The sequence below is a fragment of the Sander lucioperca genome, chromosome 17 (genome assembly GCF_008315115.2).
Source record: "Sander lucioperca isolate FBNREF2018 chromosome 17, SLUC_FBN_1.2, whole genome shotgun sequence".
Classification (NCBI taxonomy): Eukaryota; Metazoa; Chordata; class Actinopteri; order Perciformes; family Percidae; genus Sander; species Sander lucioperca.
In genome coordinates this window covers 13484284-13496425 of record NC_050189.1, presented here as the reverse complement: position 1 = coordinate 13496425, position 12142 = coordinate 13484284, and the positions used below count along the sequence as shown (strand labels likewise).

General features: G+C 40.3%; 2 protein-coding genes across 4 annotated transcripts; one reads left to right on the top strand and one right to left on the bottom strand.

Annotated features, from left to right (window-relative positions):
- Window positions 1-519: 519 nt before the first annotated feature.
- sst5 (somatostatin 5) lies at window positions 520-1570 on the bottom strand. The gene is made up of 3 exons (XM_031298449.2): window positions 1186-1570; window positions 920-1054; window positions 520-810 (listed from the first exon to the last, which is right to left on the bottom strand). The coding sequence occupies exons 2-3, from the start codon at window positions 1040-1042 to the stop codon at window positions 622-624; spliced, it is 312 nt and encodes a 103-aa protein (XP_031154309.1). The 5' UTR covers window positions 1043-1054; window positions 1186-1570; the 3' UTR covers window positions 520-621.
- Window positions 1571-3747: 2177 nt separating this feature from the next.
- LOC116049025 lies at window positions 3748-11005 on the top strand. Of its 3 annotated transcripts, none has more exons than XM_031298389.2 (19): window positions 3748-3883; window positions 3966-4018; window positions 4865-4954; window positions 5056-5180; window positions 5269-5415; window positions 5593-5631; window positions 5833-6006; window positions 6122-6218; window positions 6315-6532; window positions 6774-6924; window positions 7466-7641; window positions 7729-7846; window positions 8396-8610; window positions 9633-9750; window positions 9831-10000; window positions 10077-10174; window positions 10256-10383; window positions 10478-10528; window positions 10706-11005. In XM_031298389.2, the coding sequence occupies exons 1-19, from the start codon at window positions 3855-3857 to the stop codon at window positions 10780-10782; spliced, it is 2274 nt and encodes a 757-aa protein (XP_031154249.1). In that variant the 5' UTR covers window positions 3748-3854; the 3' UTR covers window positions 10783-11005. The 3 variants fall into 3 exon arrangements, with proteins under 3 accessions (XP_031154249.1, XP_031154247.1, XP_031154251.1); XM_031298387.2 differs by having other exon boundaries at window positions 7427-7641; window positions 10706-11004; XM_031298391.2 differs by having other exon boundaries at window positions 7427-7641; window positions 10478-10529; window positions 10647-10808.
- Window positions 11006-12142: the final 1137 nt, after the last annotated feature.

Genomic DNA, 12142 nt, shown 5'->3' with positions numbered 1-12142 from the left:
ACTGTCATGTTCAAAACTTGAAGGGGCACTCCACCGATTTTTACACATCAGGTTACGGTTCACACAATATTCTTTTTATCCTGAATGCCTTCTGTGGCTTGAAAAAAGTCTGAAAAAATCAAGGTTTTTTTCAGCTTGGGCTTGAAGTCTATTTATTTTTTTAGCAAAAAGCCTGCATTAAATCTTTTGGTTTGGGGTGTGGAGTTTGAAAGATCACATCACCAGACAGGGAGGGTCTGTCAAAATATGTAAATAAGTTGCATTATGGGAAATGTAGGATACAGCGTTTTGGGAAGCTTGACCCATACTTGAGATCCTGTTGCTGTAATTCTGACAATTCTTGTGTAACTGTATCTCTTGTAGGTCTCCAAACTTTATGGAAGTGCAATAAAAAAATTGACTTGGATACCCCTTTAAGAGACACATAAAGATAAATCAGGATACATACCCTTTAAAATCATTATTTTAGACACTGTACATCCCTGCCAATCTCAACACATACAACTTTATAACAAATGATCCAGTTACAACAATGTGTGCAAACATGGATTCATTTATCTTTTAAAAATACATTTACAAAACAAACAAAAGTACTCTAGCTTGAACAGCTCTCTTCTTATGTTAACACGAGGTAAACGTCTTCCAGAAGAAGCTGCGGCAGCCTGCCTTGCGCTCTCTTTGGGAGAGGGGGAGATGTCGCCGCACTAGCTCCTCCCTGTCTCCCTCCTGCTCCAGCTCGGGGAGCATCTCGTCTCCTCTTGCTGCCATCAGTTCAGACACAAACTTCAGCATGAGCAAGTGAGCAAGATCCTGAAGGAGGATAGAAAAGGAACTAAATTAGCAAACATATCTCAATTCCTAACAGGCACTAGCCTTATTCCAGCCATAGAAATATTTGCAATATTAAACAGTCACTCACCTTGTCGTTTACGAGGTCTGCTCTCAGTGTCAGCATGTCTCTGCTTGGAGCGCCGTTGACCTGCACCAGCAGCACAGAGGAAAACAAGGCCACAAGTACAACCTGCACCTGAGAGCGAAGCATCTCCACCTCAAACTGCAAAAAAAAAAGAACTCTTATATTCCCTGATTCTCTTTTCAACACTGTACTGGATGTGCAACGCTGCAAAAGTCCAAAATATAACTGGAATCGGAAAGAGAGATGGTGGAAGTGCTGAATGTTATCACTGTCTGAGTAGGATATGTTGAGCTGATAAATAGACCTCTTCATCTTCAAATCCTCCTCATCCTCAAGCTAACACAAGGATGTGATTGGTGGAGAAGAATGGTGGCGAGGGAATGAGGAGGTGTGTGATGAACAGAAGTGTCACCGGACAGGATAAGGTCATCATTAGCCACAACGACGTGTAGAAAACACATCCAACAAAACCTTCCAGATCTGACTTTAGGTTGATTAGTAACTTACTAACTTTACATGTGAAATATTAAATATCAACTTAATGGTAACATACGACTTTACTTGTGTCAGTCATGATTAGCTACACCAGCTTCGTAGGTGTCTCCTGAACTCAACATGAGGCCTGCATGCTGTGCAGTGTTGTTAATGACACAATGTGACTCAAATGTTAATGAGGATGCACTTTGAGTCAGTGGAAAATAAACAGAGAACATCTAAATGTCAAACTGCAAACAAAGCACTTCATAGGGTGAATACTGGTAAAGTGGGACAGTTGCTTCATCATTCTTATCTTCACATGTATACAGTATTTCCATTACTGAAAAATCAACACTTACCTCATCATAAGCAAGTATGAAATTAAAAAATATAGGTTATGTGGCTATGAGATCGCTTCCGGGTGCGTGGCACATCATATTCAACAAACTTGCAGTGAACTGCCATGATAAGTAAATGACAGTGTTCTGAGATGAATAATGTTAAGGTTATACTTTTTTTTTTTAACGGGTGGATAGTTTGTAATTGTTATACATTTTCTTATAGGATGTGATGGTGAATCAGAATTTAAAGAAGTCTTGTTTACTTAATCTTTATTTTTTATTTTATACGATTTTGACACTGTCCCAGTTTGCCAATAGCATATTGTTAGGGACAGCTGAACAGTGTACAAACTGGGACATCCATTCAGGTCATTCTAATGGAGGATTTTAGTTCCTTTTTATGTGTCCCACATAAATTTAGCTAGCTAGCTAGCTATTTATTTCAACAAATGTTTACTTAAACTGCTTATAATGAGGAAGGTATGGCAAAGCGAGCCTAATAATGAGCTAGCTTGTTGCAATGCTAATGCTAATCAAATCACTAAGGAAGATGAAGGGTACAGGATCGGATGGCCGGGACATTTGCAATATTTGCAAAGCCAGATATGGTGATGAAAATGATCCCAAGAAGACCAAGGAGTGGATCATGTGCATTGTTCCAGGAGTTCCAGGAGAATGGACCTTTTCCACAGCAGACATTTTGACTTGTCACAGTAGGAAAAGCACAGCTGAAATTGATAACCTTAACGATGGCTCAATTCCATCAAGTGTCCCAGTAAGCTATTTCAGTGAGTCAGCATGAACAATACCAGGGCCTCTCCTAAGTGGAATGCAGCCATCATTAATGGTTTTGAATAGGCTACACCTGTGCTTCTCCTACTATGACATGTCAACATGTCTGCCGTGAAAAAGGCCTCATCGCTGTAATGACTTGTAGACTACCGTACAAAAAGCAGACAGAAATTTAGCTTGGGTAAAATTAATTAGCCTATAAGAAGAGATGTTCAAGAAATATTGTGGGTGGGTAAAGGTGGGAAGGGAGAGGGTGGGACAGGGGTATCTGCTGTACATGTACCCCTCCTTTAAAAAAAGGGGGTGTTTATTATTATTATTATTGTGTAATAAGTGTTTGGTCAAGAGAAGAAAACTGGTAGGAATATTACACATTTTAAAGAGGACATCACATAGCCTAATTGATTGTTTCTTTTTCAAGATATGTCAGTAGTCAAATAACCAAAAAAAGAACAAAGCATCATTTTCACATCTCATTCTTACATTGTGACCTTTTTCCCACCACAGGACTCTCACTGGTAGGTCGGATTACTCAGTCTTTAAATCGTGACATAACTTGACTTTTAAGTAACATTTTTCAAGCAGTGAGGATGCCGTGACCGCAGGCGTCCAGCTGTGCTGCCCCGGGCGAACGAGAGGGGGTCCAATAGTGTGATGATCAAACGAATTACACCTCCTCCACACCTGCTGCTACATGATAAATTAGCGTCAATGTGTCAGGGTTAATTACACATCTTCGCCTATATGGTTAACGAGCAGCAACTCCCCCTGCTGATTTGCACTAAACTCTAAACTCTAAATGTTTTTATTTTAAATACTTTATATATGTGTATATACAGTAAAATAGAGAAATGGTTGGGCGGTTAAGATGCAACAACTTAACATCAAAATCCTGTAGCCTATCATAATCTTAACACCAACATTAGCAAATTGGCTGTACAGTATTTTCAGTTTATTTACATCAGTGACACGATCTGTCCACTGGGTGTCGCTGTAAGACCACATTTTACAGCGCCCTTTTTATTTTTATATATATATATATATATATATATATATATATATATAGCCTGGCGGGCATCCAGGCTAACACTTTACATACATTTTAGCTAATTAACTTTGAGGTTATTTAAAAAGCTGTGTTTATAAAGATGAAGGCCCAGCCGAAGAAAGCGGAAGTGTGTGTGCTAATTGGCTTCTCAATAAGCTTAACAGGTGAGTCAGTCAAAATGGCGACATTTCCGAAGGTAAACACGACTGACAGCTTTCAAATCGAGACGTAGGCTATAACGTAACGCTACATCAAGTCACTCTACATTTGATTTTGAAAAATGAAAATATGTTTTCATGCTTTGTGTGGGTGAGTTCCAACGCGGAAGGTAAACGCATATGGTTGAAGTATAAATCCTCATGCAAGGACTTATGATATGTATTTGTTTCAGTATGGTGTTGCTGCTCTCCTTACCTTTCTGTGTCACCAGTCCAGTGCCGATAGGTAAGACCAGTTCAGTAATGAGTGGTACCCATAAAGCTAAAATACCTGTATCATAAATGTTCCCAGAAATAAAGGACCAGTGAACTCTGTGGGGGTCCCTCAGGAGACCTTAGAGTGGACATTTCTTCAGCCGTGCTAATAAAATGTTTTCTTTCAATCTAATATATTACCTTCCCATGTACAGAGTTTTATATGTCAGGGGAAATACTGCTGTCACTGTTAGAGAGCCCGTCTGAAGTGATATACAGGATATGGAGGTCTACAATAAAGTGTGGAACGGGATATAGAAAATAATGTTTGCTACAGTACTTGTTATTTTATTGCCTCCCTTAACATTACATTGTCTAATAAGAACATAAGTTTTCTTTTCAATTCCAGCCATCTCACCTTGCCCTATACAAGCAGGCGATATTATATTGTACTCATTATGGCTGAAATGAGTACAATATAACTACAGTAATAATATGTTTGCATATTGAATATGGCTTTATATAATATGGCAAATTGTGCAAAAGTACACTTAAAGTAATCAAATGTATGTTCAAAGCAATGAATTGTTAAAAGATGTAAAACAAAATATTAATTCATTTTGATATTTTTAAATTAAAATGTGCATATCATTTTCATGTAATGATAATACAACTCCGCAGAAAGTCTTTATACAATAATGTTAAATTTTGTCCAGCCCTACTGCATGTATTCATCAGTGTAGTGAAGAAGGCCCGGGGTACGCTGAAACATCCTAATTGCCTAATCTCATTTGAATGCATTTTCACATTTAATTAACCCTTTACATAATACATTAGTATCTAGATTGGGATTTGATGCTATTCTTTATATTTTCAGGAACGTTTCAGACCAAATGTCTTGAACGTCACTTTTGGCTTTCTGTCAAGTTCAGCTTCCTTGGCCTGATGATCCGTTTTGACTTTGAAGGTATGTTTCTTTATCCTCCTTGAGAAAATGTCCTTAGTAGGAAATGGTTGGGTTCTGCTTAGGTAACCATACCTGTTGCTGACCTTTTACTAAACCACCAGACCAGTATGGATTCCACATCTTGTCTGATCAGGAGGCCACACTCTGTGGTTACACTGTCCTAATCAATGCTGTTGGAGACCTGGTGTTTCGTGCCTCCTTCCTGGCTTGTCACGTCCACAGCGAGGTAGATTTTTTTTCTACACTTTTGTGCTTTGATATGTTGCAGGATAGCATTCCTAACAACACACCACGTCTGTGTCTCTCCTCTGCAGAGAGGCATCGACTATCGCCTGCGTCTTTGGTTTGTGAACCTGCAGGCCGATGGGAAGGTGGCGGCGGCATATCCCTTTCAGCTCCACTGCTCACTCCGGGGGCAGTGGAGCACCAGAGAGATCGTCTGTGAGGAAAACTACATGGAGGTGAATTGCTAACCTGCAGAGTTATGTCATCACATCCACACCTTTGATGGAGATGGAAGAGATTCTTAATTCTTAGAGAAAGTCTTTTTTTTAAGGGTAACTTTTCCTAACACGTGCTGGGGCTGAGAGAAGATTAAAGCCATTTGTGAAAGTATATACTGGTCTTTTCCTCTCTAGGTGTCCATCCAGCAGCCTATCCTGCGAAATGAGAAGAAGGTTAGTAAATGGCACATGCTCGGAGATTTGTTTGTTTTTATGACTTTGCATTTATTGTCACAAGCATAATGCTAAGATAAGGTAAGAAGAGTTAGATAAAGTTGCATCCTGTGTGCAGGATGAATATATGTTTTTAAAATTATGTTTTGCTCTATGGCTTCACATATAAGTTGGTTTGAACACCTTTTTGTCACTGAGCAGGGAGCTGCTGAGGCAGACATGGCTGTGATGTTCCACAGAGAGGACCACCCGCAAGAGGAAGCGAGGGTATTGTCCCTGATGGAGGCTGCTGCTCTGGGCTACCACATCTCAGTGCGTGGCTCTCACCTCACCCTCCGCTGTTCCTACTCCTCCCCTCTCTCATACTTTGTCAAGGTACTTAGAGACAATATTGTTTACTGGGGATTAGGCCTGCATATTCAATTTAAAATCCTTGCTCTTAGTGTCAGTGCTTTTTTTTCTGGATGCTGTGTGTGGGTGTTTTTCCCAGGAGAGGGGAGTGGATTTAGAGATTGTCAGAGCAACCATCCTGTACCGAATCCAGAGCTACTTCCTCACTGTTGACACCACTGTTGCCTGTGCTCTGAGTTAGTATACGGTTTATCAGTATTACATTTATTGTGTACAACTGTTAAATACCAGAGTGAAATGTCTCCTTGCTCAGTCCCCTTTCTCACCCCTAGATGAGGCTACAGCAGATGGGTCTGACCTGCTCTGGACTGTCCCTTATATTCTGTCTCCGTTAGTCCATGGTCAGTTCAGGGACAGAGGCATGAGGATGGGAGTGAAAGGCCGGGCTCTAAGTGAGTCTGAAAATAAAGAGAGGGGATACAAGATCGACCTGCGGGAGGGGAGAGTGGAGGTCAGGATTCCTTTGGGAGCCCATGGTGGACACATTAAGGTATACAAGATGTACTATAGGACAGGGTCACTACCTCCCACTGGGTAGATCTGAGGGATAACTATATCTATATTTTTTTTGTATAGAAAATTGTGTATTTTTTTATGACATTTCTCTCATCTTTGCTTTTTTTGTGAAATAGAAATCAATTGTACATCTGCAAAAAAAAATGTACTGTTCGCAAATGTTTTGTGACTGATGTGGGTTTCACCTTTCAGTATGTCTGCTGTTACTCTTCCAGAGTGGTGTTGTGAGGGGACGGTACAGCCAGTCCATGTCTGCGGATCTTTTCTTCATGAGTCAGTGGGAGGACGAGCGCTGGCCGCTCACACAGCATCGCACCTCCAGGCTCCTTAAGACTCCTTTCATCCCACAAATCCTCTTCACCAACAGTAAGGTGTTCTCATGTAATTTTAATGGTAATTAATTTGTCTGATATATATATATATATATATATATATATATATATATATATATATATATATATATATATATATATATATATATATATATATATATATATATATATATATATAATATATATATAAAAGGTGTAGAACAGGGAGGGGCAGGAGGCCAAAGCAGTCTGGCTCTGCAACATCAGGGCCAGACACTGGTTTAGAGTTCAGGTTTTATAAACATTGATGACATTGATGCTTTTAAACAGCGTTGGTGTTTTAATGATATTCTTTGTTCTGTTGTTGATGAGGAGTTGGTTTTTGCACAAGTTTTTACTAGATGATATTATTTGTAAACAAATACTGAGATTTTAATACATTAGCACTTTGTTTTATTGTGAAATTGTACAAATAAATACGTAAATAAAGTGTTTTTGTAAAAATCTAAAAAAAAATCTCTCTCTCTCTCTCTCTCTCTCTCTCTATCTATCCAAAGACACAGTCCTATCTGAGGGATTGTTTTCTGTCACCTTAGGTCTCTTTGCGCCTGACGTTTCCTTGCAGAAGGTGACAGTAGATAGTGGTGGTGACCTTTTAACCTGGACCCAGAGTGACACAGACAGCTTCAGAGTATCCAGGCTCTCCCACTCTAATGGGAGCCACTCCTACCAGCTTGGTTTCCCATTGTCACACCCAAAAATAATCCCAGAGGTGAGATTAACCAACACTGAGCAGTTTTTTATAACTGTATGTGTAGAAGTTCAAAATGATCTGAAACAACCTCCTGTCTAATTCCAGCATATAGGTGGTGGCTATGAGACGTACAGCCTCTCTTTCACCTTTACTCTTAACATTGTACCCAACGGAGAAGTGTTTTACCATCAAGCCACTATAGAGCAGAGTGTTGAATATGCAGGTGAGTGATTGATTTGTCACCATTGGTTCAGAACGGTTGGTGCATTTAAGCAATATACTGATAGTCTATATCCACGACGTTCCACTTCCAGGATTGCTCTCGTTCTGCCAGAAATTCTGGCGGATGTCACTCTTTTCGGATGTTCGTTACCTTCCGCTTTCTTTGTGTTTTAATTTTAAACTCTGGTCGATTTATGAGGACTATGGTTAACTGCTCCTCAGATCTCTGCAGGGTAAATCCAGACAGCTAGCTAGACTATCTGTCTAATCTGAGTTTTCTGTTGCACGACTAAAACAACTTTTGAATGTACACACGTTCCACCACGATAAGTTCCTTCCCGAGGCTATTTAGCAGAGGCACCGGGGCTCCTCTTGGCGCTTAGCTCCGCCCAAGACGATTGTGATTGGTTTAAAGAAATGCCAATAAACGATAGCACGTTTTTCTCCCATCCCGGATTGCTGTGTGGACTAGCCAGACCCTCCTTCGCATCGCTGTGGAGGAAGGTCTGGCAATGCGAGACTAATATACTGATGACTCCCTATGGTGCAGCTCCTGGTTCCCCGAAGCTGGAGGGGAAGTGCACAGAGAAGAGCCTGCTGGTGCTGCTGCACCACGGGGCCCAGCCTGACCTGCAGTGGGAGCTCTTCCTCGGAGCTCGCAAACTGGACTGGGACCTGGTGGAGATGGGTGGGTTCGTGGTGGAGACGGAGGAGGACTACTTGACTGTGGAGATCCCCCTCTACAGCCCTGGAATGAACTATGTGGTGATCAATCATGTTTTTTTTTTTTATCTGATGTGACGTAGGCATGGGCCAGTATACGATTCTGACGATATGATAACTTTCAGCAAATATATCACGGTTTCACGGTATTGCAATTACAGCTTTAAAATGTATTATTTTTTTAAATGTCTGGGTAAAAAAAACATTTTTTTTTCCATTGAATACAATGTATTTTATTTGTAAACACTCTTGTCTACCCGATGTGAGTCGAGTGCAGATGTGAGTTGCGCATGCTCAGATTTTAGCGTTTTAGCTATCTATGATTGTTTGATTTCTAACGTTAACTCAAAACGCCATTCAAGTGACATCCTTTGCTAACTCGTAGCCAGCAGTGAACAAACTTCTGTAGGTCAATTTCTATCGTTAGCAGGTTCTTGTAGGCTACTTCAGCCTCTAATCTAGAACTGACATCAGGGATCATACCGTGAAAATGTGATGCCTTACGCTAAATAATAAATTACTGCTATGTAATGTACCTGTCTCATTATTCTGTGGCTAACAGCAAAACAGATCTGCGTGAAATCTGGTCATTGTTGCAAAGTGACGCATGCGCAACTCACATCTGCACTCGACTCACATCGGGTAGTGACACTCCGCACACTGGCAGGGAGACAGATTACTAAACTGCAGTTTCTCTCCTTGACCACTCATAAAAAACAGCTCATACCTTCGGAATAGTACAACGGAAAATGTTAGTGGTTTTGAAACCTTGACTTTTTCAAACTGAGGTATACCTTGAAACCGGTAACCGGCTCATGCCTAATGTGTAACGTTTACTTTCTGTAGTGGATAATTCCGTTGTTGCTTTACATTAACATCATCTTTGGGATGCTTTTATAGTTCACCTTATGCTTAGGTAATGTAGCACTTTTTCAATGTCACAGTAAGACTGATCAGATATTTACATTTTTAACAACTTTTTTTTTCATAACTTTTTCATACAGTCGCTATATCACATTGCTGCTGTGATAATGCACGTTTGCTCCTTTTCTTTTCCAATGCAGGAGCTGACATTGCGGGGTCTTGTGTCTAGGGTGGAAGTGTCTGTTGTGGATGCAGAGTCTCTGAAAGTGGAGGACAGTCTTGTCCATGAATGCACTTTTCCTGTTGGAGAACTCCTAGGTACACACCACAAGTTCAAACTGAAGCAGAAACCACGTTTGTTTGTAATAATCCTGACACTAGCAGTGTTTCTCTGACAGTATGTTTGCCAGAAGGGAGGATGGTGGCAGTAGTCGACACCACCCGCACCATCCCGCCCACTCACCCCAACCGGACCACCCTATTGGACCCCAGTTGTGTTCCCATGGAGACGGACAGTGCCAGAGCAATGTTCAGCTTCAGCCTGGACTCCTGTGGGACAACTGTAATTGTGAGATGATTTTATCAACTGAAATTCACACAAAATGCTTTCTGGCCTCTTTTCTGACCTCATTATATTTCCTTAGACCGAGGGAAATGTCATTGTTTATGAAAACCAGATCAGTTACCCTCAAGATTTACTGCCTTTAGATGATCCTCTCATACACAGAGATTCTCCATACAGGTGAGACACTTACATACTGTCACATATTTGTCTTTAAACTGGATGATAGTGTTAAGTAAGGTAAGTCTCTTCTGTTTTTAGGCTCACAATTCAGTGTCGTTACCCAGCAAACGATAGTAGTACTCTCGCTATCCAACACCCTTTGAACTCCTCTCTGAACCTTTCACCCGTGCCAGTCAAACGCACCCGCAGGGAAGCTGCAAACACAGGTGTGTGTGTTAATGTTAGTGTTAGGAGTTGATCTGTGACTCATATTTGATATTAATTATGTAAACGTGTGATTCGTTTTTCCACTCCAATCAGGCCAAAGGAGATGGAGAGTGAATTTGGAGGGACAGCAAAACCTTCGTCTCGGTAGTAAACTTTATTTAAACTGTATTTAAATCATTGTTAACACTCTGCTAAATGTTCTACACAAATAAGTTGTATTAAAACTGACATGGGGAGATTCAAAAAATAATTTACCGTCATTTCAATTGGTTTAAGGAACACAATGTGTGACCTCTTGTCTCCTCTTTTCTGGAGTTTCAGTGTGGATCGCTTGGATTCATGTCTCCGTTCTGCTGCTGCTGATGCTCTGCACATGTTTTTGCATACCTCACCTGTAAATGAAATAAATTAATGCTATTTTTTTATTAGGTCCTTATTGTAAGTTATTTTATGTTTGTGTTTTTATTTTATTTTTATTTAGTATTTATCCTGACAAGATGAAGAAGAAGAAATTCAATGAATGGAACTGTTTCTTTTTGAAAACATGCATGCCAATGTCAATGTTATTTATAGCACCTTTCATTACACCTAAACCCAAAGTGCTTTACACTTTTGATTTTTGTTAACTTATTTATTATTAAATACTTATAAACAAATAATAATAATCATCATTAGCAACACAAACAAACAGAAATAGCTGACTTGCTTTAGCCCTTTGGTGCTTTTTAAAAACTTTTACTTAAATACCAGAGCTATGGGATCATGTGTTAATGAAGGTGAACCAGAGAGACACCTTAACTTGATGAGCTGTAATAGACCTTTTTAATGGCATGACATTGTTGTGTCGTAGCAGGTTGAATTATTAGCATTAATAATGTCTGCTTTCAGCTTTGGCGTTCTAGTTCAAGGGCCCTGATATTAAACATGCTGCTTCACTGACATGCTTACTGACACATCGTCATCGTGCTTGAGGTGCCACTCTTCACTCAGCTACGAGTACAAGGTGATGTGAGACTAACTGGAAGCATCAGCTTTTGTGTTGTGTTTTTATAGGACATTACTTTGAAGGGCTTCTTTGGGACTGTTGAGCTCCTCATGCAGGATCATGAAACATTAGAGGTCCAGAGCTCAACTGTCAAGACTTGTCTGTTCTCTACTACTGAAATCATTGGTAAGAACATTCAGGTGGGGTCTCCATATAGTTGCTGTAATTGCTAAAATGCATCTCTTTACAGTGTGTTTGACTGATGGCAGGATACCTGTAGTGGCTGACGTGTCTCTGGCCATCACAAGTGGGAGGAGTTTCTGCTAGAACCAACTTGGTAGACAAAAACTGTGGACACAAAGACAAACAGCGCCAGGGCTCTCTTCTCTTTTCCAATCAACAGCTGTGGATCCACAGTCAAGGTACTGCTGCTTACTAATGTAACTGTTTTGAAAATTAAATTTACATCTGGCCACTTGGGGGTGGCAGTGGCTCAGAGGTAGAGTGGCTCCTCCAGCCACATGTCACTAAACCCCCAAGTTGCTCCCCCTATGTGGCTGTCCACTGCTTCTAATACCTAGGATGGGTTAATTGCAGAGATTGAATTTCACTACTTTGTACTGCTGCACCCAAATTTTACACTTCTCCAGCTTGGCAAGGAGTATAATACATATGGAAATAAGATTTTCTTTAGCAAGAAATTGCGTGCTCTGAAAAGTCCAGCTGATTACAGGTATATTTTAAATCCATCTATTTTGTTTATTTACCCCTCA